At 38.2% G+C, this 27,254-nt stretch overlaps 1 protein-coding gene across 3 annotated transcripts in view; it reads right to left on the reverse strand.

Annotated features, from left to right (window-relative positions):
- The window catches only part of Fbxw2 (F-box and WD repeat domain containing 2), a 49,415-nt gene that overhangs the window by 14,908 nt on the left and 7,253 nt on the right, over window positions 1-27,254 (reverse strand). For 2 of the 3 annotated variants that reach the window (XM_010602925.1, XM_033759024.1), the window contains 5 exons: window positions 19,369-19,563; window positions 17,104-17,237; window positions 14,009-14,095; window positions 13,080-13,249; window positions 3,370-6,953 (listed from right to left, as the gene is read on the reverse strand). In XM_010602925.1, coding sequence (XP_010601227.1) covers window positions 6,665-6,953; window positions 13,080-13,249; window positions 14,009-14,095; window positions 17,104-17,237; window positions 19,369-19,563 — 875 coding nt within the window. In that variant the 3' untranslated portion in view covers window positions 3,370-6,664. Of the gene's footprint in view, window positions 1-3,369; window positions 6,954-13,079; window positions 13,250-14,008; window positions 14,096-17,103; window positions 17,238-19,368; window positions 19,564-27,254 lie in introns of those variants that run through there. The other variant, XM_033759025.1, reaches the window with a different exon arrangement.

A 27,254-nucleotide genomic window follows, 5' to 3' on the forward strand; every position in this document is an offset into this window, starting at 1 on the left:
AAATTACAATAATGAAGAAATACTGCAATGTGTTATGTCAATTATAAAGACATTACAGCACATTTCCGACAGCACACTACCAAACCATGATTTGCAGCCATATAAATCTATACAAATGTGCATAAGGATCAGAAAAGCATATTAAAAATCATACTGATAAAGCAACTCGATAGTTTTCTCCATAAATTTTTAAAAACCTTTATCACCGAGAACAGATAATACAATGCAAAGGACAGGAACATCCCACTGGCAAGGGACTACTCATGTCTAGATCACACCGTGGCCATCAAGTGTTCTGCCCAACTGTACTCGGTACACCACCTTCACAAGATGTGACAGAATAGAGAAGTCTAAGTCAGAAACTATGTGGAACTGACTGGTCTTTTATTTCACTTGTGACATTTTATTCTGAATCTTCAATGCTTTGATGTTCTCTTAAGTTGTTTTTCTTTTAGTTCACAGAGTCCTTAAAATAATCTATAGAATTTATTGAACTCTGAAGAGCTTACTGAACAGGCACTTAGTGCTGCTGGGAGACAAGATATTCACTTGAATTTTTGAAAAGTGTATGGGTGAAACAGTATGTCAACTGCAAAAGCTACTTATGTGTTTCATTGCCAAGTGCACTGCACAACTAACTACCACAGACAAAACCACTTGGTCAGGCGGAGTAGAAGTTGATAGTCAGGAGACCTTAAAAATTGTGGGAGATCGATGGGAACCTAAGGCCTGGCCCTAAGACTGGTGGGAGGGAACATGGAGGACTTTCCATGGAGATAGAAGAACAAGGTCCAAAGTACAAGCAAGGGTAGGGAATGAAAGATAGCAAGAATTGTTTGCAGGAACAAGTAAGCTAGGGCTTCAGGTTAGGTAGGGAGTCCAGACATGCCCTGTGAGACACAAGAGCCAAGTGCTCATATACACGACTGTAAGGGGCACACGGGAGTGGGGAAGGGGAAGGCAGCAGCTCTACTTTTAAGTGACTTGACATAGAGAGAATATGGGAAGGTAGGGAAATTACAGATCTGGAGGCTGAAAATCAGGGTTTCAACCACACCACTCAACATGCCCGAGCTTCACCGCTCTGTGAGAACAAAAATGAATCCGTCCTATAATGGTGCCATTGGGAGGTCAGAGGTACAGAACCTTATTAAGCAAATGAGAAGCCCGAAATATTAAAATCAACCTTGTGTGGTGGCTCAGGCCTGTAATTCCAGCACTCTGGGAGACTGAGGCAGGAAGACTACAAGTTCAAACCCAAGCTGGACAACTAAACAAGACCGTCTCAAAATTACTTACATACATACATATATAGGGTTGGGGATGCAGTTCAGTTTGAAGGCCTTGGGCTAAATCTCCAGCAACAAACAAACCAACAAAAAACCCACACTGAAACATGAGGACAAAAGGGTGGAAGACCACCCCAAGGTCTAGAATCTGTAAAATGGCACCTTCCCCTTCCATTTGCATCTATTCATGAACGTCACAAAAATTCCTCCCTTGCATTTTTTGGGGGGTTGAGGGTACTGGGGATCAAACTCGGGACCTTGAACTTGGAGGCACCACTGAGCTATATCCCTAGCCCCCTCCCTTGTATTTTACTTGTTACACTGTTGAGAACATGCAAGAAAAAGTAAATGAGCAGAGCCACTTTAGATCACAGGCAGGGCAGCTCCATTTCTAAATATACATACAATTTTTGTGTGTAAGAGGTGGAACCCCTGGCCTTATTCATATTAAGCAAGCACTCCATACTGAGCTACATTCCCAATCCAAAACATACTTTGAAAGGTCCCTGAACCAGCTTGGGCGGGGCGGGGAACAAGAAAAAGTCTTAACTACATGATGTATTTTTAAGGAAATGTAACTTTATTACTTTCAAGTACAAACAATAACTTGGGCTTGGCTAACCAAATGTTACCTATCTGAAGGAACCTGCTTTCATATATAGATATAAATGTTTTATAATTAGCACAATCACTCATGGATAAAAGAATGGTTTTCTAGGACACATGAAAATAACTTCTCATTTTGTAGTCATCTTGTTCCACAATCACTCCACTATTGGCTTAAGCAAGCCCCCCCACTATCCAAATATAAACTTTACCTCAATCCCTCTGGATCACAACATACATCAAGTTATTGAGACATGAGTTTATGAACTTTACCATGTTGCTGGATGTTGGTGAGACCAGCCTTTTCAACCTGAGCATTCTCATCAAGAGTCCTAAGTCTAGGTTAGTGAAATATGTCTGTTCATTAAGAACACCAAATCATTATGAGGTTTTGTTACCTGAATTAATAATTTGCCAGGCTTGAATCTACAAAAACATATTTACTTGGGTACATTTGTGAAGAGTAAAAGTAGCTGGCGTCTGTGGGATGCAATAATTAATTAAGTGGGTTTGTATTGGTCAGGACTGAAATACTAACTTGAGGCAACTGTTCTAGGGAAGACACAACACATAACTTGACAGCAAAATGCCTTTTTAGGCTGAGCATGATTATCAGAGAGGGGTGCAAAGACAGTCCAGGAATTCATTGAAGGGTTTATTCTGAAAGATTTCACTTTTGCAGAGCAGACACAAGGAACCTCTGGTCAGAAACACTGCCAAAGGTGGTTAGTGGGCATTTTACCAGAAAGGTAACTTATGGGCTGTGCATAGTGGCACAGGCCTGTAATCCTAGCTCTTTGGGAGGCTGAGGCAGGAGGATTCCAAATTCAAACCCAGCCTGGGTAACTTAGCAATACCCTGCCTCAACATTAAACCAAAGGGGGTGGGGGTGGGGATGATATATATATATATATCTCATTGTGATGGCTGAGTTTAACTGTCAGCACTGAAAAAAAAACAAAACACAAGAAGGCTATTCTGTTGTTTTCATCACTCACCTGAGAACTGCACAATTCTCAAGTGTCTTGTTTTTAATCATCATAGCAAAAGCACCAGCATAATCAGGTAGAAAAGCGGTGTCTAGCAGACCTAAAGAGCTTCTCCCCTATCCTGACAGCTTGGTGTATGAAAAAGAAGGGATCAATAAGCCCTACCCTTGATTACATCTGGGAATAGTGACGAGATGTGATGGAATTCTGCTTGCTTCCCTAGAGAAAGGAAAGTGGTTTGTGCACTAAGTCCCAGAAAAGGAAGCACAATAGGCTTTAAGATTGACATCTGAATGAGATTCATCTCCTAGCCCCCAAGAAATGAAGACACATTATCACAATTTAAAGGAGCTAAAGCCAGGCGTGGTAGCACACGCTTATAATCCCAGTACTTGGGAGGCTGAGGCAGGAGGATTGCTGTGAGTTTGAGACCAGCCTGGGCTACACAGTGAGTTCCAGTTCAGTCTCAACTACATAGTGAGACCCGGGCTCAAAAAACCAAAAAAAAAAAAAACCAAAAAAAAAAAGGAGCTAGATAGGTTCAATCAAAGAAATGTTGTGAAGCCAGGCTCTACCATCTTTAGGTCAAAATAACATGTCTAAGATAATACTGTTTCTATTTTCTTTCCTCCCTGTGCATTGTAATCATTCTTCAGTAAGAAATAACAAAATGATTATATAGTACTCACTCATTCCTTACCAAGCATTTTCAATGGCCAAGGGGGAATAAAGTTTAAACTATGAAAAATTAATTCCAAACCTTAGATTTTTAACACTAATATTCCGTCATGTTCCAGTTGTGAAATGCTACACAAATACATATCTTCCTACAGAACTTTCCCACAGTCTAGTCCTCCCACTGGAGGGGCTTTCCTTCCTAGTTCTCTGATAGATCAGAGACTGTCATATCACTGTCAGGTTAGGGCCAGATATGACAATGCTTATTACTTCCAATAAAGGAGCTGAAGGAAACTGTCTTTCAAAGGGTTGAGAATAAAGTTTACCAAAAGCTTATACCTGCTCACTCCTTCCCTGCCTCTGGGCTAAAGAAGTGGAACTCAGCACTGCACAAAACAGCCCCAAACGCAACAAAAGGAGCCCTAGGAACTACAGCTTTGGTTATGCTCCTGCCTGGTCCTGTGCTTTATTTTGTAAAAAGGAAGAGGAAGAGCTAGCCTTCTATTTTTAAAAGTCAACTGTGAATAAATCCAGCACCTATAAAGCAATTAAACAGGTAAAATAAAGATATCTGTGAGGAGGAACTGAATACTCCAACCACTGCCTTGAGTACTTCTGTCAAAAAATGGCAGCATCATCTTGACATCTTGATAACTTCTGTATTCACCACTGAAAACTGAAAAGGGGCCTAGGTTTCAAGTTGGTTATTAAAAAAAAAAACAAAAAAAACTTCCCACAAATGACTATTCTGACTTGCCCTTTGAAGTGATCAGATTTATCAGAAAGTGAGATGCAGGGTAAGGATGATCGTTAAATCAGTGATCTCAAGTATTTTTACCTGCTAACTGAAAATGAAAATCATTTACCCTCATATTGCTCAGTCTCCAAAGGCGCCTTAAAAAGATTCCAGCTGCATTCTGGTTCCATTTCTGGGAGGACAAAGCAGGGCTCATGCACAGAACTCAATGTGAGATGGATCAACATTCTCCACAGGGTCATGATCCGTATGTGTCAGTGCCAGGTGGCTTGAACCATCCATGGTACATGTATGACTCTCCCACGCAATGGGTACTCGTGCATGTACCTACCACTGGTGGTTCAAGCCAGGAGGAATTTGGCAGGCAGAGGAAGGTACTATTCTTTTACATAATCCCCTTGGAATTTCAACATGATTATTAACTAAACCTGCCCTTGAAACCAACCACTGATTCTAAGGTCCATGGTCCTGCTCAATGCTAATGCAGGCTGTGGAAAGCTGTGCCTCCACATTAGAGTTCAAGTTATTCTCAGCCCTGCCAGCAACCCTTTACCCATCTGTTAAATGATATGCTTTGTATCAGAGGCAGCAAGAAGGAATGAGCTGTGTTCCTAGGAGGAGGCTTCCCTGAGGTCCCAACTCTCACGTTCATCTTCATACGACTTTCCTGCTGGGTCTACCATACAATAAGCCACCCCTTTTACCCCCTCCATAACACAAGGAAAACAGCTTCTACTGTGGCTCTTTCTGCTTTCTCCCTAATTTGTGACAATTACGTTAAAACATTTCCACTGCTAAATGACAGAATCACCTAACTTTGAAGAGGGTGGGAGACACAAACTGACAGATTGTAGATATGGTTTTTTAACCCATCCTATCTTAAATAATCCCCACCAGCTGTTAACATTTTAAAAATCAAGGGATGTAAAAAATCTGCATTTCTACCTACTCCTGAGAAGAATCACGCCTGTCAACACCGAGCCTGTTTCTGCTAATGATAAAACAGCCAGAGCTGAGAAACTTCTCTCTCATATGCACTTTCCAAGGTTCCACACAATCCTACCCAACATGTTCTATTCATTTGCTTCCTGCATGATTCCCTAAGGGATTTGAGTTTGTAACCCTAGTCCAGAACAATTCCTTCATTTTAAAAATGCAGAAAATGAGGCTCAAAGGAGAGAAAGCTAACTTGCCTGATGTCACAGACCAAATTAGGAGCAAATGAGGAAGTCAAATTCACCTATTTTTCTTTCTCCGCACACTGCCTCCCTACAGAAGCCTAACTCCTACCAGCACCTCCTCCACCAAATATTTGTTCTCTAAGTGGAATCTGTTACATATTCTACAGTCTCCTTTTATTTGACCTTTTCATGTAAATGATTTCCTTACAGATAACAACTTTGTATCAGAGATTCATTTAAATATTATCTCCAACTTGAAGAAAAAAATCAGAAAAATTACAGTATCAACTTTGTACACTTCAGTGGATACAGTACAGGAAAGAATCTTAGTTGTACACCTGACTGCACAAACAAGGACAGTGGCACCAAGGGAAATGATATGCCTGAGCTTGCAGGTTCCCAGGTAATACCAGTCACCAATATTCTAGCACAGTGCTCCTTGTACTACTCCACATCGCCTCTGTGCTGTAACCCAGCCAGGGGATGTGGTGGGGAGCAAGCTTTTTCCTCATGGAAACAAACTATACAACTCCCTATGTTTTAATCATGCCAATCTGACTCTGCCAAGCACTAGGCTTTAGAAAGCGTTGCAAACAATCAATTTATAGAATTAGATTTGCACTGGAAGACAGACTTTCTGTAGAACTGCTATTTGGTGGAAAGTTCATGAACATCACAGGACTTGGTGGTCTTTGTAACACTGGCTCTTACAAAAGCTAAGCCCCATGTGAAAGAAGTTGCTGTAACAACATCATAGCACCTTTGCTTCAACTTCAAACAAAAAAGCTATGGTAAAAAGCTTTAATAACAGACTGAATGTGATTTCATAGGCAACCAATTGGCAGACGAAACATTTAACTTTACTTAAAACCAATAATCCACTCAAGAAAGATGAACCCAAAATGCATCCTCTTACACTGACCAACATAACTAAGTACAATGAAATCAATGGTGTACCCCATTAGCATGCTACGCTGTATGTCAATAAAACAAGCCCTCCCCCACCCCGAGCCCTGGCCCCTGGCAAACAGATAAATGATTGTGCACTGCGTGATGATACCATTAGGTGAAAACTTTGGTTCATGCATTTGGCTGCCAGAGAGGTTGCACCCAAAACCTGCAGCCCCGGCACCCAAAGTCAGTTAGCGGTGGTGGCTCGTGGTGTCAGCCATGCTCCTTCCACAACACCAGGTGAATACTGTGGTCAGGCATACTGGTGGCAAAGACCAAGCCCGTGTCATTGTGCCCATCCAATCCATTCAGCCAGGAAGCTTCGCCTGCCAGGAAGCTCGAGCCTCTCTTTGATTTCCTGTACTCTGGCAGAGGCCAGCGGCTAATCAGGCTCTCTGTCCGCAAGTCCATGATGTACAGGTAGCGGTTGTCAAACAGCAGGGCAAAGACATCTCCAAAGCCAAGCAAAGCCAAGTTTGCTATCTCAGGAGTCTTGATGACCCTACAAGGATGAGATTGAAGGGATCATGAAGCAGAGGTCAGATTTGCTTCTGTTGATGATACTGTATTTCTGGGAACACTTAAAACCAGCATACTATTCAAAGTTACAGTTAAATGAAAGTTTCTGCTAAAAATGAAAATATGAAGACAAATCCCAGCTCACTAAAGGGGAGGGGGCTTTTAGTCTGACTGGTATGTAGGTGAGGGGTAGTGTCACATAGTTTACAAAAACATAAAACATCCATCCAGGCCAAGAAGGATCATCTTTAACAATCTTATTCTTAAGGTGAGAAACTGAAGCCCAGGGCTTTACTTTGGCTAAGGATTCATAATTTGTGAGTTACCAGTTAGAACTAGAATGCAAGAGGCAACTCCTACCACTAAGACATATATCAGATACTAGAACACCAAAACATCCTAACACCCAGAACAAACCTAAAGTTAAGGGACTAAAGTGCTACTCTACTACTCACCAGGCACCCAACAAATGGGTTTCTCTCTAAAAATAGTAGAGGCTAACAATAAAGTTTCAAAAATAATTTAGAAACATTTAACAATAACAGATTCCTAAGACTTTTTGAGAGAAAACTGCAGGAGTTGGGAGGGTAGCCCCAACTTTCACAGTTTGGCAGTTTTCAAAACATCAATAACAAAGGCACAAAATAGGAAGAATATAAACAAACAGCACAGATGAAAAAGGAAAAATTCATTTTTGTTGTCTGATCTTTAGTGAAGCACAAGGTTGACTAGAAAATGTGATGTCTTTTTGGAAGCATTAGTAAAAGCTGTAAAACAAGAGGTATACAAATATTGCTTATACAACGTGACTGACTCCAGGAAGAGAAAGTTTAGTTTATGCATTAACAACAGCAATACCAGACTAGTGTATATACACGAAGCCAATGAGAACAGGGAGGGCCTGGCAACCGGCTTAAGTAAGGAAGAGGTAAAGGATATTAACTGAGAGGGGAAAAAGGGCAGAGCCAGGGAAATCATGTATCATTACTTCTCAACAATGGAGGACATGTAAGACAGGCTACACACAAGCTGTAGAAGACAGAACTAAGATCAAAGGAAAAGACTCACAAAGAAGTAGACTTCAATCTAATGTTAGAAAGGAAGAAGACATTTATTTATCTAGCATTTTACTACGTGCTAGGCAGACCCTAATAAATAACATGTTATCTCAATCCTGACAATGCAATGAGGTAAAGGTATTATCTCTAGTGAATGAACTGAGGCTACGAGTAAAAAGTCACAAAGCTAATATAATGGAAAGCTAACATTTGAGCCCAGATCTGACTCCTGAATCTATACTCTTTTCTCCATATTCAGCTGCTTTCTATAAGGAAGAAAGCATCTTCACTCAAGATATACAATTCCTGAATGAGCACAGCAGAGCACAAATGAAAGGACTTCAACTGGATAGGTGTGTTTTGAGTGGCAGATATGCTGAGTGATGACTGACACAACATATGACTGAGAATGTAAGAACATGCTCAGCACAAACACTACAATGGACATAATGGGAATATCAAGGTAATCAAAGTATTCTTTTATCAGGTGGACCTGGAAGAATGTTTTCCTTTTGTGAATTTTTTTCCTGAAGAAAAAATGGAACTGAGTGTTCCATATTCAGGGAAGCTAAAGGCCTTTCTAAATTTTACAAATTTCTTCCCATGGGCAAGGTTTTGATGAAGGCTGCTGCCAATGCTTTAAATTCAAGAAATTAAGGGAGACTCAATACAACTAAAGACATGAAAGAGGACTTCCAGAACTGCTTCCCAAAGTAGCAAGAACATTGAGGTAAGTGTGCTCAAAGTGAGGAAGAACATTCTGACAGGGATTAATAGCAATGTGTCTTTTATTGTATGGGGGGGGGTCTTTTGCAGTACTGGGCCCCGGGGCCTTTGTACATTCACAACCCTTTTTTTTTATTTTTCTGAGACAGGGTCTCACTATGTAGTTGAGACTGACCTGGACCTCACTATGTAGCCCAGGCTGGTCTTAAACTCGCTGTCATCCTCCTGCCTCAGTCTCCCAAGTGCTGGGATTACAGGTGTGCGCCACCACGCCCAGCTCACAACCCATTTTTGAGACAGGATTCCTGTCTCTCACTAAGTTCCCCAAGCTTGGCTCAACTTTGTGATCCCATCTTAGCCTTCCAGAGTGCTCAGATTACCAATGTATACCCCCCCAAGCTCAGCGTACTGTAAGAAATTTTTTAAAATAAATAAATAAATAACAAATTAATTCACCATATTTTTTTAATCACATCGGAACTGATAATCTCTGTAAAAGAAATTCTGTCATTCTGTGGATATTATGGGGCTAAGGGTATCCATGAAAATAAGAAAACAGGTAAGTTCTGGTCTTTTGCTTGCATAGCAGATCAAAGAACAAGCTCACTTTCCTAGACAGAAAAGCTGCTGCTACTAAAAGAGGAAACCATTTGTATGGATATGTTCAAGAACAGCATTCATCAAAAATCATCACTGACCACACTCTATGGTGAAATCCTTTATGAACGTGTCTACAGGATGAAGCCTGATCCCAGCAAAGCTGATTAACCACAAGTAAAAGAGAAAATATGTTCCAGATGAGTTACAATCAATAACTCACTCACCATTTCCCATCATTATGACATTCATGTTCATTCACTCAGCAAACATTTATTGAAAACCCTTGTAAAGTATATAGATTCAACAGAAGATCTGAGCTCAAATGCTAGGTCTCCATTATATTAGCTATGTGACTACGGCAAGACTTTTACTCTTAGCCTCAGTTTATTCACTAATGTAATGAAGATAATACCTTTATTTCACTGTACAGTGAGGATTGAGGTAATGTTATTTATTAAAGCCTGGCATGCAGTCCCGTTTCCAACAGGACTAAGGAGTAAAGAGGGCAAAGCTCCTCACATACAATCTGTCCAAAGCTGAATTTATTAGTCAAACTTGTTTCCCTATTTCAGTCAGTGAAGGTGAACATTTTAGAGCTTGCAATAACAAAGAGCATCTTTAAGTTCGCCACCGCTGCCTATTTCCTCACTCACTCACTTTCCCAACTACTCAAGCAAGTAAACATGGCAACTATCTAATGCTCCTTCTTACTCAAATCACAGATTCCATCGCCAAGCTCTATTGATTTTACCTCCTAAGTTCTTCTCTAATGTATTCATTACAATCTCTAGGACACAGCCCTGGTCCAAGACATCATCTTGGCCTACACAAATGCTATCAGCTTTCTACTGGTCTCTCATCTACTCTTAGCCACTTTTAATTAGTAACCCTCACACTAAAATCTGATTCTGTTACCACTTTGTTTAAACTTCTAAGTATATTGATGGCTCTCTACTGTCTTACGCTGGTGAATTCTTCAAACAGACCATTCTCTCTGTCTGCAACAGACCACACTACACACCTAACTCCGGCACTCCTCTAGAGCTCACCTCAAAGAACTCTTCCTCAAGGAAGTGCCCTGTATTATGTTCCTTTTATTACAAGCATTAAAAAATCTGTATGTAATCAAGTTGTTTTGTTTGCCTGTTTTCTTGTTACTGTTTTTTGTTGCTTTTCTTGTTACTGTTGTTTCAGTCCTAGGAACTGAATCTAGGGCTTCACACAAGCTAGCCAAGTGCTCCAGCAGTAAATTGTACCCAACCCCTGCAATGAGCTACTAAGTATCACTATTCCCTTTAGCTGATTAGTAATTTCCATGAGTCTGATAAGTATTTCTGCTATCACCCAGCATGCATGACAATGCCTGAAACACAGACGGGTTCAATAAATGTCTGCTAATGAATAAAGCAGTGGTGCAATGAATGTAAATACAAATTCCTACTAAACACACCCAAAAGAAGCTGGGAAAAACAGCTATAATGTCTAATAATTCCTTAGTCATCAATTTTAAGCAGGGTACAACTAGAAATTGGGTAGCTCCGGGGATAGAGCTAAATAATGATAAAGATGATTCCAAAGTCAGAAACACAAATATGGTATAGAAACAAAATGCAAATCTTGACAGGCCTCCCAGCCCTTTATCACTTTAAAACTGTAATCAGGCATCCTTGCTGGGAAACTGGGCTCTTGACCCTAAGTAACCTTGCCTGCTGCACTGAGATAACCAAGTTGAAGAGATTGCATCACACCTCAGACTTATTGAGCAATATTCTGTCATTTGTGCTTTGCTTCTTTTGAATTAGCTTCAAAGTTTAAGTGGCCCTACCGGATCTAGCCTATGAGGCTGCAGGACTTACAGTATTTCAAAAGAGGTCAGTTTATTTATCTTTGGAATGAAAAAGGCAGAGATTAAACAAAAAACTCTGAACCTAGTACTTCCTACCATCAAACAATCTTGCTGATTCATTATTTAAAGCTGGTATATCCAAACACTGAAAACCAAAAGAACTTTCATGTGGGTCTCCAGACTGCCATTCTAAATACAAAGTATACATGAGGGAAAGAAATGCAGGAGCAAATGTAAAACTTTGGACACTCTAAGCACTAAACAATTATGATACCTCTAGTCTACCTTACTTTGCACACTATCAAAATTTTAATTCAAAGTAAAAGCAATATCCAACTCAAAGATGATCTTCCCATAATGACTGCTTTAATTTTTTCTTTGCAAAAATATCATGTTGTTCCAGAAGTTTCTTTCTTATTTATGGTGCCCTTGGCTTACCAGTGCATTACTTGGCTACTGGATGCTGGACTAATATGAGATGTGAAATGCTAGGCAAAGCCCCTACCATGTCTTAGCTTCAGTTTCCCCATCTACAAAATGTAGAGCTTAGGCTTTCTTCAGGATATTTCAATCTTGTTTTCTCAAAGTACAATTATTAGTTATTTCTAAAAATGATTCTCCCGGCTCTGAAATCTTATTGGTTACACTGGTCAGACTCAAAGAAATGAGGTTGTAACTTTGTAACCAGTAAGATGTGGCCTGCCAAAGTCCTGTTGGCTAGTGTGACTAGACCCCACACCAGCAGACCTCAAATAGTCATGCATAAAAACAATGACGAGACACTCAGTCTCCTCTACTCTCTCTGGTCAGCATTTCTGAACCATGCTATGTAACACTAACTGAGCTGTTAAGGATATGTGCGCCACAGGTGTGAAGTACAGGAGGTTAAACAGATTCTAACAGGTTTCTTACTGCAAGGTTTCTCAGAGTTCTTAGAGGTAAAGATCTGCCAGGTCTTGTACTAGGTTCTCACCACACTTAATACCATTTATAGAAAGGAAAATTGAGGCACAAGGGAGTTGAGAAATTTACACAAAATTATGGAGCCAACTATAGATGGCTCTGGGTCTAAAACCTAAGTCTATCAATAAAATAAATTTTCTCATTTCTCACATAGCACTGGCTTCCATCAGCCTAATATATGGTAACTGACACTGCTAATATTCAAGCTGATCTATAGTATGCAATGAATCACAAAATTATTTGTCCAAGAACCTCTTATTTGTTTCTCTGGAAAGAAACCCTGCAATTTATATTTTCTCTAGTACTTCTTCATACTTGTCAATAGGTCACATGATCTCTAGACCTCGCGAAGGTTGGCCAGACTTGTACAACAATGCAGAATTTGAATGAACTGTGAAGTACACTTAAAATATTAGAAGACCTAACAGTTCTCATCAGAGTCCCTCATTTTTCAGAAAAGCATGCTAAATCTTATAAGGGGAAGTAATTCGTAACTCAAGAGTAGGTGAGGAATTACAGTTTAGTTCCAGCTACTCAGGAGTCTAACATGGAAGGAACTCAGGGAAACCCTACCACAAAATAAAAAACAAAAAGAGCAAAGGGTTGAGGATGCAGGTTAGTAGTAAAGCACTTGCCTAATATACATAAGGCTCTGTGTTCAATCCTCAGAACTGCATTAAAAAAACCCTAGATCTTTAAATTTCACCATATAACCCTTTTTCAATTTACCTACTACCTTGAAACAGTTTGTGTCATATTCAAAATATATGTATAATATATATATTATATATATATATATGTTACATTAAATATTTCCTAAAGTAAGACAGTTGCAGTATATTCAAATAGTCTTATCTTTAGTATTAAACTGCATCAGACTTTCAAAGTTAAAACATGAGGTCCAAGGAAACATCACCTGAGAATATCATAACTGGAAAAGTCCCACTGGTAGAGACCAAGTGCTGAACTACAGACAATATATTTGCCATCAAAATGAAGTCTTGGCTGCAGGCAGATACTCCTATCCTCAGAGACAGACAAAGTCTTTAAGCACTTGCAGTTGATTTCTCTCCCAATTGGCCAAATCTAAAGGAAAAAGAAAATTAGTGATGAGATCACATCACTATAGAAAAACTGTCCTCAAACAACGTGGTTTGCATTTGCTGCTATAAAATGCCAAGTAAAGTATTCTGTAAAGATTCAGGTTTTACATTCTAGAGTCATATATTTAAGACCTGATTCATCTGTATAATCTTATATGAAATATTTAACCTCTCTGAATCTCTACTCCTGTTATGAAGATGCCTACTATAAAGATGGTTAAAAAGATGTAAGAGGCCCAGGGAATTAGCTCAGTGGTTCTGGCGACTGCCTCACAAGCACAAGGACCTGAGTTCAATCCCTGGTACAAAAAAAAAAGTAAGAATGTATAAAAAGTATCTTGGGCCGGGATTTAGCTCAGTGGCACTGAACCTTCCTTGCAAGCACAAGGTCCTGAGTTCAATCCCCAGTACCAAAAAAAGAGTATCTTATACATTCTTTGCAAATCATTATGACAAATGACTATTTCCATAGTTTGGGTCTAGAAGTAAGGAAAGTAGGTAGCTGTCTTAGAGTACAAGTAGTGAAAAATACAAATTTTGTGAATTTCTTTTTCACTTAGAAATCAGTTACAAATTACACTACATACAGAGCTAGGGCATCATCTCCCTACTTGGAGTAAGACATTCTCTGCCTCTCTTGGAATAGTCTCCCTCTGCTATATAACTTTAATTATCTTATATTTGTCAGGCTGTTTTTTTGTTGTTGTTGTTGAAACAAATTACTGGAGGAAAAAAAAATCACCTTGATCTCATATTTGTCTGCACTTAAGAGGATGTAGTCTCCAGGGCTGTGCAAGAGAGATCTGACTTTGCACTTCTGCAAAACCACCTGCAAATATAAACATCCATATTAATGTTGTGCTTATATTGCTCTTTTTCATTTTTAAAAATTTAAATCTGAAAATGAAGGCCGGGGATTTAGCTCAGTGGTGCCGCTGCACGCCTTATAAGTGCAAGGTCCTGAATTACATCCCTGGTGGGTGGAAGGAAGGAAGGAAGGAAGGAATTGAATTTGATATGATATGCTAGAACTATTACCAAGTTAACCACTACTAAGAATTTTACCAAAACCAGATTCTCTGTTATTGACAGTATCCAAAAGTATTCAATGTTGGCAGCATTTAATCTTTAGTCTGGAATCAAACATCAGTACTGATTTTTAAAATTACAAAGTGTGACATAAGTATATGCAAGCGATCTGTTTTCATGAACACACACACTTTCAGAGGAAAAAGCACTAGTCCTGGGACCAGAACTTGACTTGTACTAACTTTGCAACACTAGGTTAGATCATCTAATCTCTTCTTTTTTTAAGGGCTGGGAATTACATTCAGGGCCTCAGGCATGCTAACTAAGCAAGTACTTTACCACTAAGCTACATCCACAGTCTTCTTCTAACCTGTTTCTCACTTTCTTCTCCTGGAAAATAGGAGCCAAGGAACCTATTATTTCAGGTCAATTAAATGAAAATGAAATAGCCCAGCATGGTGGCGCATGCCTGTAATCCCAACACTCGGGAGGCTGAGTCGGGAGGATTGCTGTGAGTTCGAGACCAGCCTGGGCTACATAGTGAGTTCCAGGTCAGTCTCAACTACATAGTGAGACCCTGTCTCAAAAACAAACAAACAACAAAAAAAATATGAAAATGAAATAAAACTATATAAATAATAGTAATGTAATAGAAGCTAACATTCCACTAGCACTTAGGATAATCTAAATGCTGAGCTCTAGTTTGTTTTGGTTTTTTCATTCATTTTTGTTTTTTCCAACACTGGAGATTGAACCACGCTTGGCACAAACTAGGCAAGCATTCTAACATTAAGCTACATCTCTAGTCCCTTTATTTTTCAAGACAGGCTCTTCCTAAGTTGCCCAGACTGCCCATGAACTAGTTAGTGATCCCCGTCTCAACCAACCTCTCCAGCAGCAGAGATTACAGGTAGGTGTATGTGACCATGTCTGGCTCTAGTTTTAAAGTAAAACAGCTAAGATGGGAGGCAACAAGATTCATTCATTCAGAAGCCCGGGTTACAGATTCTAGTGAAACTGACAAGATGTACTAGTAAGTATCAAGTATCTTGCTGGGTGCATCCCATTACCTCACTTAACACTAATGGGAATTAAACAGATGATAAAACTCAGATCCTGAAGGGAGGAGTAATTTGTCCCAAACATCATAGGTCTTATGCTGCCCCAAGTACTATTCTATGCATAACACCAAGTTGCTTTATACAACTTCTGTTTAAAAACCTTCAGGTGCTCAATACATAATTACTGATTTCACAAACTGTTCTCCCTTTAGCTTCAACTAATTTAGAAAAATTCCCACCAAATCTAAAATCTATCAGTCATCTCTAATTCATTCTATTACTGTGTTCCCCACAGTGTATGAACAAGTTTAGGTGGCTTTACTCTAAAGATACAACCCTTTCTTTTTTCACTGCCACCCAAGTTAAGCCCAAGTCATGGGCACCTCCTGCTTACCCTAAGCCTACTACCTATACCTTACACTAATACATTTATTCCTTACCCAACTTACAATATAAGTCATATCAAGTTTCTTAAAACATAAGTCACATCAGACCTTTGATCAGAACTTTCAGATGCTTCCTAATACAATTCTAAGGTCCCCCATCCTCACTATGGCTTAGTAAATCATCTGTGATAGTCACTTCTCCATCTCTCTGAATTATAGCAGAGCTTCACTGGCCTTCTGGTCACCAAATGTTCAAAGTTCTTTCCCATCCCTGGGTCTATATATATGTATATATATTGCAACCCATGAAATATTTTTTCTGCTCTCTTCCCACCTCCTAATCTTTCATGTTTTGGTTTGTTTTGTTTTTTCAAAATGTTTTTTACCTGAACTTAATTAAGTTTCCTTCCTAAACTCTCTTAAAGAACACTGTACTTTCCTTCACAGAACTTAACATAATTTGTAACTATATAGCATTCATGAAATTGCTGTTCAATAAATGCTTCTCCTATTAAACTACCGTCCACAAGGGTAAGGCCTGGGTCTACGGAATTCTGCTCATTCCAGTGTCTTCAGTCCCTTACAGAATGGTGCTACATGCTCATGGAAAGTGCTTCTGCATGTCATACCCACTTTCAATACAGTATTTCATCCTCACACCAATCTTGATTTGAAAACTAGATAACACCATATACTTTGTAAAAGAATTTGTACAAGTTTCTTTGCCCTATTTGGAGGTGGTTGTTGGTTGGTTTTTTTCAGTGCTGAGGATTGAACCCATAGCCTTGCACGTACTAGGCAAGTACTCTGCTGCTGCACCGCACACCTCTAGCACCTGCCTCACTCCTTGTAAAAAATTAAGTTTTTCAAAGCAGAAACTGCTATTCTAATGAAAAGAGAAACAGTCTCATTCTAAAAGGGAAATAGAGCACCCCCAATCATACCAGAAATAATCACCTTTAAAATATTGGTGCATAGCCGGGGATTTAGCTCAGTGGTTCTGGCGCCTGCCTTGCAAATGCAAGGACCAGAGTCCTATCCCTGGTACCCAAAAATAAAAATAAATTAAAAACAAAATAAAATATTGGTGTATAAACACATTTAGAAAAAGTAGCATCACAGTCTACTTACATTTTTGTATGTAACCTATCTACTGTGAGCATCTTTCCATATACATACACCATTCGTTAAACTTTGTACTTAATGCCTTCAATATGCTGTTCACTGTTGTATACCATCATTCTTCATGACTACATCTATTCCATTTATGAGTCATCTACCACTTTTAAGGCAGTGTCTACTATTCTCCATTGTCCATCAATAAAAAGCCTGGCATAAAGATTTCTTCTAAGTCTTCCTACCTTGGTGACCCATTCCGTGTGTCCAGTTAGTGTGTTCAGGCATGTCCCAGCAGATAAAGCCCATACTTTCACAGTGAAGTCTGCAGAGCCACTCACCAAGATATCCAGTTCGTCATTGTAGTCCACACTAAACACTAGTGCGTATAACATGAACAAAGTTAAAACATACCTCTATCAAGGGACCTTTTATAATAAATGTTCAAAAATGTTTATTCTCCTTAGTTACTCAAAAATCTTCTAACCAGAGTTACTATAAGAATGGTACTATTCAACCAGCAATTTTTATGATTAAAAACAATTTCAAAATTCTTATTACAATTACAGATTGTTAGAAATTCCTAGAAACAATGCAATTTTGTGTTTGTGCCAGCTTCAGAAAAAGCAAAACCAGTGATGAAAGTAATGCCATTCCTTCTTAGGACTGCCTAACACTTCTCAAAAATTACCTATCTTATCCAAGAAGAGAGAACATACATGGCCCTACTCAGATTTGCAATGATAGTAAGACAAAAATGTAAAGAACACATCCTGCAAAACACTACCCAGACTCAAGAAAAGCCAATCTAGAGGAAAAACCAAGGACCTCAAAGGTTAGACTAAGCCATTCACTCAGAACAGTGTCTGAATTTCTTCCCAGCTGTATGATCGGCACCTAATCAATGCAGACAACATAGCAAGTACCCAGTCTTTATTTTTAATTATCTGCCAATGGACACTGGGGACCCAGAAATGAAGACATTGATCCTTCCTTTAAGAAATTCTAAGTATGGAATAGAGGAGGAAGTCCAGAAAAAATTAAGTTTACCTCTTGCTAGGGAAACCCCAAGGAGAATGACTAACTCTGCCCAGGGCTATCAGGGAGGACTTCAGGGAAGAGGCGATTTTGGAGATGGGCCCTGGGGGATGAGTAGAGTTTATCAAGAAAAGAAAAAGAGAACTGCAGATAGAGGGAACAGCAAAGACACAGAGTTAAGAAAAGCCACAGCAACGTTCAGGACACAGCAAGTAGAACATTTGTTAGAACAGGGCTCTCAAAGCTGGTCAGGAATAAAATCATCTGAAGTCATGGTGTATCTTGACATTGAAGAATATCAATATTCAGTTTAATATAAGTTCCATACAAAGTGATACACCACCAACTGTTAATTTCTAAAATAAGTGGTAGCAGATAGCAAAGAAAGAAGAAAAATGTACAGAAGGGTAAACAAAACAGGAGGGTAGGGGGTGCTTTTACCAGCAAAACTGATAGGTTTACTCTATAAAGAATTACTCCGTACCAGGTAAGAGTGCAGAGAACTCAGGACATAGGGTGAACAAGAGGCAGGATTCTGTTGTATAGAGGGTATGGTCTGATAAGAAAACAGGCTATCATATTTACTTGTATGATCAATGTTGTGACAGTAATGCAGATTATGGGAAAACTACCCCAGAAGGCCCCACCTTTTCAGGGAGTTCCAGAAGGCTTCCCATAAATATATTAAGAGAATAAATAGCTTGTAATTCCCAGAGGCTAAAGGAGTGCTTTTATAAATGGAAAAAGGCAGGGGGAGCTGATACACAAGAGGCTGGGAAATAGCTCAATATGATTTCTACACACAGCTCCAAATTACAGTAAAGGGAGAGGCTCGAGTCTCAAGGCTATATTTAACAGACCAGTTTTCTGCAAACTAAGGCTGCTGTGTGTGTGTGTGTGTGTGTGTGTGTGTGTGTGTGTGTAAATTTTTTTAATTTCATATGAGAGGTAATTCCTTTAATTTCCCTTGCTGTATATTTATTAGAAAATATTCAGGTGTATTTTTATCTCTCAGTGGTTACTTGCTTTAATCATTTGTTAAGTATGCTCCAGAAGAATGTAATCTTGAGAAGACACAAAAGTTGTGAACTACCTTTACTCCAAAGGATTGTCAGCCCTAAATCTACAAATAAAATCCTCAGAATTTACAAGTGTAGGACTTAATTCAATTTGGAACTATGAAATCAGATTCTGTCCAACAGGATATAAATGAAACAGGCAAGGAAGAACTACATCTCCTAGCATAAAGGTACACAGAATTTTTAAATGCAACAAAGAAAAGTAAAATTGTAAAAATTTTCCAAATAACAAAACTAGACTAGAGGGAAATAACTGCAGCAACTGAGAAACAGGAAAAAAATGGAAGAATAATTTTAAAAACATGAAAAAGAAAAGGTCTCTCATACTTGGCACCTGGTTTTAAATGATGAGACTAAAATAACTGTTAAAACCCTTGAAAAAGGGCAACCCACCTGCCCCTGTGTGCCCCCGGAAGTGCTGGGTCCTGGCTCCAGAACTCCATTCCCAGCAGGCCACAGTGTTGTCAAAGGAGCCTGTCACAAGCTTCTGTTCATCAAACTTCACTGCGGCACAAGTGTGGGTCTGGATGCCATAAATGCACTGCCCTGTGCTCACATCCCACAGCTTTGCAGACAAATCATCTGACCCTTCAAGAGAAAAGCAGAGAGGTTAACACAAAAACAGTCAACCTGAATAAAAGAAAAGTCAAATCCAAACCATGCTACTCTCAAAGAAGGCTCTCAGTGGTCACCTCTAGCACTCTCACTTCAAGACTGAGAAAACCAAAGCATAGAATAACATGCTTTGTTCAGTCACCAAAATGGTATGAAATACACTGGAACAGAATTCAAGCTTTCTGGTTTAGTCCTTTTGCCTTAATTTTCCAGGCTATAAAAGGTAGTAGACTAAAGCATAGCTTGGCACTTCCACTTGAAAAATTTCATAAATCTTTGGTTTTTATAAGTTTTCCCATCTGAACTTGAAATGGGTGGCTATTACCTATAACTGCATGTTTACACTGGCATGCTTGTTCTCTACTGAACAGTCGAGAATATATAAGGAACGCTGACTGGTAAAGCTGTATGCTGGATCATAGTCCACTTTAAGATAAGTCAAAAATAAGCTTTAAAGCCAGGCATGGGTGCGCATGCCTATAATCCCAGCACTGAGGGACAATGAAGCAGCAGAACCATAAGTTCAAGGCCCACCTGGGCAACTTAATGAGACCCTGAATCAAAATAAAAAATTATGGGAGGGGCACCTAGGGACGGAGCTCAGTTCAATCCTCATTACCAAATTCATACATATATACATTTTTTAAAAAAGCTTCAGATTATGAACTAACTTCTGCATAAGCTATTAATTTTTAAGCTATTTTCAAATACATGAAGGAAAGTCAAAGAAAACCAGAGTCATTCTTAGCAACTACACAAAGAGCTTGTAAAGTTCCTCAAAATTAACCCAAATCTCACATCTTTAAAGACTCAACAGAAAGACATTTGAGAGATGACATTAAATATATACAGCACAATCAGAAAAGCATCAAATAACTAGTTTTCAAAAAGGTGAAATGACTAGCAGCAGGGGGTATAGTTCAGTGGTTCCACCGCCTGCCACGCAAGCTCTAGGTCCCAAATTTGATCCTCAGTACCAAAAAAAAGGTGAAAGGACTAAATATAGCCAGCTACAATTCCATCTTTAGTCAAGAACCACTGTTTCAGACAATGAAAAAAATCACTTAGGAAAAACAGAACATGACTTTGACCTGGGCAATCTATGTGGGTACAGTGAAATGAAAACTTTTGTTGTCACTTTGTTAATCAGGACTCAGTTTTCTTCTCTATAAAAATGAGGGGTAGGACCAGGTTTACAATGAGTACATGAGACATTAAAATCATCTAGGGAAGTTTTATAAAAAACGTACATAGTTACCACCTGCCTCAAAAGTGCACAGTCCCAAGTTTGATCCCTGGTACTGGGGGGAAAAAAAAAAACCTAAAGAGGAGTGTGGGGGTCTGGCTCAGTGGTACAGTGAAAAATATATATATTTTTCCTATATATATAAAAAAAAAAAACCCAAAAGCAAAGCCCTATTTCAAAGATTCTAGTACAGAATATATGGGGTAAAGTCCAATAATCTTTAGAGTTTTGCAGGTGATTCTCAATCATCAGCAATATTTTGAGAACCAATTCTAAAACAGTACTATCTATCCTATAGAAATGTTATGTGAAACACATGTAATTTTAAATGTTATATTTTAAAAAGTAAAAAGAAATGCATGACAATTCAATATGCTGTAACTCAATATGTCAAAAATAGTAACACTTCAACATGTAATCAATATAGAAAGTTATTAATGAGTGTGATGTTTTATATTTTTACACCCTCAAGTCTCTGACATCTGGTACCTAGCATTTCATTTCTCAGTTTGGACTAACTGCAGCTCAAAAGTGACATGGGGTTAGTGGCTAATGTGCTGGACAGCATATCAGGACAGATGGTTTTTTAGGTCCTTCAGCTTGAGCATTCTGTAACTATATTCTTAAGGAACTAGAAAAGAAATTATTTTAGATCCTATATGAACTCGGTTCTGATTTATCGCCAAGTTCAACAGGGATCTCATTCATTCAACATATACTAATAGAAGTCCTGTCCTGGCAGGGCTCCTGCTCTTATGGTACTTAAGTCTATTTGGGAAGGCAAGCAACAATTTCAGTGTACTCAGTGGTGGGTAGTACAAAATGCACAGCATAATGGGGAGGGGACGAGGGGGTAAAGGGAGGGCAAGGGGGAAAAAATGAGAAACAAGACCTGTCATGTGAAGGTACAGGATCCTAGTAATGAATTTAACTGTATTGTAGACCTAGACTGTACCAATAAACTCAATAAAAAGGAAAAAAACCCAAAATGCACAGCAAATAGAAGGGGATGAAGAGAGTCAGACAAAGCTCCAATGAGATGGCTGTACGCCTCCACATGCCAGTGTTCTAGAAACATGACTCAGGAGCTGGCATTACTGCTCCTCAACTATACTCTTTTGCATTTTCAAGTCAGGATTTGGAATATTTAAAGAAAAGATTTCATGTCTTTAAAAAAATTCCAAGTATTAACTAGTTCAATTTAAAGGATGAATAAGTTAACCAGGTCCAAAAAAAATTTTTTTTACAGTATGTACCAGAGGTCAGTAAAATCTCTTCTGTAAAAATCCTGATGTAAATACATTAGGCTTTGCAAGCCAGTCTCTGTTGCCATTACTCTTTTCTACAGGATATGGCCCACAGTCCATTATTTGCCAATCCAAGGGCTACAACTACTGATGTACCTATTGCTTACCTCTATATTACATAAATGTATGCAAACAGGCATTAGGGGACATTCCATAAACAAGTTTTTTGAACTGTCATAAAAAATAAGAACTATTTACATTATACGACAAAATGCACTGTATAAGACACAAACATTATGTTTTCAGTCTGACTGGGAAACAAGGCAAAACCAAGCTGGATAAATGGGTCAGGAGGATGTTTATAACTTTTAGCTGCATTTCTGAAAGACAATTATAGCTGTATCATGGAAACTGGTTTAGGGAAACAAAACTAGGGGCAAAAAGGCCAAATTAAAGAGAGGATAAATAAAATGCAGTCCATACATACAACAAAGTATTTCTTAGCCTTAAAAAAGAATTGAAACTCTGTCACATGCTATACAACAGGAAGAAACCTTGAAGACAATATGATAAGTGAAATAAGCCTCAGATGAGGTTCTCAGAGAGTTAATTTCACAGAAAATAGAATGATGGTTTCCACAGGCTAGGGGCTGGAGGTTGAGGATAGATGGACAGTTTAGCATTCAGATGCAAATTCTGGGATGAAATTATGCCAGTGGTTGCACAATACTATAAGGTAGTAATAGCATGGAATCGTACGGTTAAGAATGGTTAAAGTGGTAAATTTTATTATATATGTTCTACCACAGCTTGAAGAAAAAAAAAACCTTTAAACCCTAAAGAAATATTTTTTAAAAAGGGATAAAATGAGTTTCATTTTATAGTGATACAAGTCTAATTCCCAACTGTTAATTCTACAGAAGCCACTGTTCTCTTCCTGGCTATATTTCAGGCCTCCAATCCCATCTGCTGCACTGACCCAACAAAAGTAATCAATAATAAAAAATCCTAGTTCAGAAAGAAGACTAAAGACTAACAGAAAGAGGACTATTAGACTGCATAAAAGAAAAAATCTCAATTTAGAAAACAAAATGAAAACATTACTTTTATATATATATATAAAACACAGGATGGGTATGTGACAGAGAGGCAGAAAAAGGAACCATAAACCCAAATGGAGCAAACTATCTCATCCAGATATTAAATATCTTAAATATTTAACTGGAAGAAGCAGATCTCAACTCTGAAGCACCTCTCTTGAGCCACTAGGCTCTACTGACCATCCGAATAGCCATTTACCAGTGCCTCTTTAAACCCAGCTGTCATCCTCCTTGAAAATCTTCATCACCCTTTTTCTTTCACTTTCTCTTTAAATACACTCATCAAGGATCTACTCTAGGCTCCACTGTTTTTCATCTCTAAATCTCCTTTTAAAATTTCACTGCCCCAGGCATAGTTGTGATGGTACTAACTTCTAAATCTTTCTCTCTAGACCCGAGTATTCTTTAAAATTTTGACTCTGTATTTCTAAACACTGGAAATCTCCACTTAAATATAAAAATAAAACCTTGGTTTACAAGAATAATTCATCCCATTCATATTCCAAAGAACGTGTTTATCAATTGAGAGAAAGAGAGAGCAGTTGTGATCACATGACATTCAGCATGATGTACTACTCATACTGCAAGACATCACTCATTTATCAAGTTAAATTTCTTAGAAATGTTTGCTCATCTTGTGGAACACTTGGGGGACCAAGTTACTCGCAATCCAAGGTTTGACAGCACAATGAGCAAATAAATTTAGCTCATCCCCAAGCTGAACTTTCATCTAGTCTCTAAAAGTCATTCTTTCATTTTTCTAGTCTCATTAGTACTATACTATCAAGAATACAAAATGAAAAACCTCACCCATTTCTGACATCCCACTTCTTGCCATATATTTAATCCACTGCCAAATTGTGTTAACCCTATTTTAATGGCTACTCTTACATTCAACTGCTTTTTTTTTTTTCTTCTCTCACTTTCCTCATTCTAGACCTATTTATCCTGACCCACACTATAATAGGCTAATACTTTAATTTGAAAACTTAGAACTCAAGAGTTTGGGAAACTTCTATCAGGTCTCAAAAGGAGTGGTACCCCTTTGTAAGAATATTTTAAGGATCTATGGAGGTGGTTTCAGTTGTCAATGATGCAGATGGGGGATGTTATTGGCATCAACTGGGCAAAGGCTAGGAAGGCTAGACATTCTGGAACATTTGAGGCAGTACATAAAAAGACCTCTTGAAGGTTCTGCCGGACATTCATAAGAGAAGCTTATTTTTAGTTTTTTTTGCAAAGTACATTTAACTATTTACTGAATTTTCTACAGTGCACATATCTGATAAATTCAGGAATAATGTACTTTGCTTTGCTGGGAACTTTGGAAGTCTTTCACTAAGTGAAACTATATCATTTATTCTATGATGCAAAAACAGCATGCACTTCTAACGTACATTCATGATGACAGTACACAGGTAAACACATGTCTACTTCACTATCTTTCAGCATAATCATACTTAAGCATTACATATTTAAATGTGTTCTTTTAAATTGCAGTTCTCTTATTTCTCCTCTGGATCAGTATTTAGGCATAATTTCTTTCTATGAATTCAGAACAAGAAGATAGTATAAAATGTTGTAAAAGAGTCTGACAAAAGTAAGTAACACTGATGTACCTGGACTAGCAAGCTCTAATCCTGGTCTTATTTTCTGCTCAGAAATCCTATATAGCTTTCTTACTTCTTCTATAAAGCTGTTCAAACTCATGTTCCCAGCATTCAATGTTCTTCATAATATAGCCCAGAACTATTTCTTCAGATTAGAGTCTAAATAACTGATATAAAAGGCCCTACTTACAGTCTAAAAGTCTAACTAAAATGAATTTTATTCTCCTCCTACATGCGCACTTCCATGCCTTTGCCTACTGGAAAATCCTTACTCTGTATCTCATCTCTCTAAAATTGGGCCAGATATTAAGCTCAGTGGTTCTGCAAAGTCCTGAGTTCGATCCCCATACCAAGAAAAAAAAAACTTCTAAAATCTACCCATTCTTCTGGCCCCAGTAAAAGCACTGTGCAATTTTTCCAAATACAAGAATTATTCTTCCCTTTGAAGAACTGTATGATTTTTTTTTCCATACAGCTCAAATCGGTCACTTTAACTGTTACAGCTCTTGTTTTTCTTAATCAACTATAGGCCAAAGATCACACTTAAGGAATTCACAGCTGCATATGACCCAATCACATTTCAAAAATCTGTGTAATACTTAAAAATCCGAGTACTTCACATAAATCTAGATTTGAGGCTTCTCTTGAAAAGTAAGATTTGGCCACTCTACGCCTAAATCATATGTGGTAATAATTCACTACAATGAAGTCTATATTGTTTAGGAAGGCAGGTATTCTCTAATATGCCACAGTCCATCCACATGGAGATTTTTACCTAAGTCAGATCACCTCACTGATCCCAGTGGATATATTCTTGGAAGAACTGCTCTTCCATGTATGCTCTCATATTGTCTTCTATTAGTAGGCACTTCACAAATAAATATCTACTAAACAGCACAAAGCATGCTAGCTTCCTTCTTACCATTTCAAAAATAAACTGCAGAACAGAAAGATAACTATGTCAATCTACACCATTATATTATCCATCAATCTCACTGGTGACACTCATTACTTGTTCAAGGTGCTAATCTGAGTCACCCCAAGCTTATTTGCCAAATTTAGAATTTCACAATTCAATTCTACTGAAAATTCAAATTCTAAAGAAACCAGATGACACGAAACAATTCTGTAATAAGTACTCTGCTCGCTAGTGAAGTTCCACGGATGCTGTTGTTAAAAACATTAATACTTTAGGTCATTTTCAACAGCCAATACATAATTTTCTTTCTCTTTTTAAATCATATTTATTTTACAATGACATAAGCATTGCCAGCACACGGGGATGATACAAGCAGCAGGCTTTAAGTCGCCAGCATACTGCTTTGGGTGTGGACGTCTGACCACCTCACCACTGCATAATTTTCAATCTGCTAACCTAATCAGATTTAAAATAACATAATATACAGATTCACTTAGACATTAATCTTTATCTGCAGGATAAGGGTGCTAGAGATGTAGCTCTGTGGCTGAACACCCGTCTAGCCTGCACAAAGCCCTGAGGTCAACCCCAACTAATTAAATAATTATTCTTTTTAAAATGTAGGATAGGGTCCACTAATCACAGATTTTACTGAGTACTGTAGTTAGAGAATTCAATAACTGTTACCCATTTGCTTCTGCTTCATGTAATTAAGGTTTTATTACATTTCAAAGGTAAGGTATAATGAGAGGAAAAAAATTTTAAAGAGCTATAGTAGATGGTTGTGAAAATAATGAGTCAACGACCAATATTTACCTAAGTGGGAATGAGCTCCAAGGTAATACTGCATCTTACTCTTTAAAAAAATGTCTGCAACACATCACGAGGCAAAAAGGACATGGGAAAGCCATCACTACAACTGGGAAAGTACATCAAAGTACAGAAGAATGAATGTTTTTGTTCAAATAATCCAGCAGATGAGACAGGGAAAATAAATGTAGCATAAAATAACTCAGGATGACAAAATGAACCACAAAATGCCTTAAATAAAATGTCTATTTATCAAACTGACAAAATATCTAGCATTTTAGGTAGTATCATGTGGGAAAATACACATCTTTAATAAAGAAGTGCAATTTTAAAACAATCTTCAGCAATTATATATCACTTAACTATTAAAAACATTTAAATTGAGTACCAGGCAAGAGGCTCTGAGTTTAACCCTCAGTAACTCAATCAACCAATCAATCAATATTCTACTAAAACTAAAGCAGAAACAAGTTATTTAGCACTGCTGTATTGCAAAGGATAGTAAGTAGGGGTATAAAATCATTCAAACTTCTAGATATGATAACTCTACTTTATAGCTTCTGCCCCAAATAATTAAAGAGAAAAAGTAAACAAAGACATTTATAAAAAACAAAAAACAAATCTGAAAATGCACTAATGGAAAAGGCTGATGATGATATATCATTCTTTTACACAAAGGTACACTTTATACTTATTAAAAGTTACAACTACATAAAGTCAATACACAAATGT

This window comes from Fukomys damarensis, unplaced genomic scaffold (assembly GCF_012274545.1).
Source record: "Fukomys damarensis isolate Sample0158 unplaced genomic scaffold, DMR_v1.0_HiC HiC_scaffold_36, whole genome shotgun sequence".
In the NCBI taxonomy this organism is placed as follows: domain Eukaryota; kingdom Metazoa; phylum Chordata; class Mammalia; order Rodentia; family Bathyergidae; genus Fukomys; species Fukomys damarensis.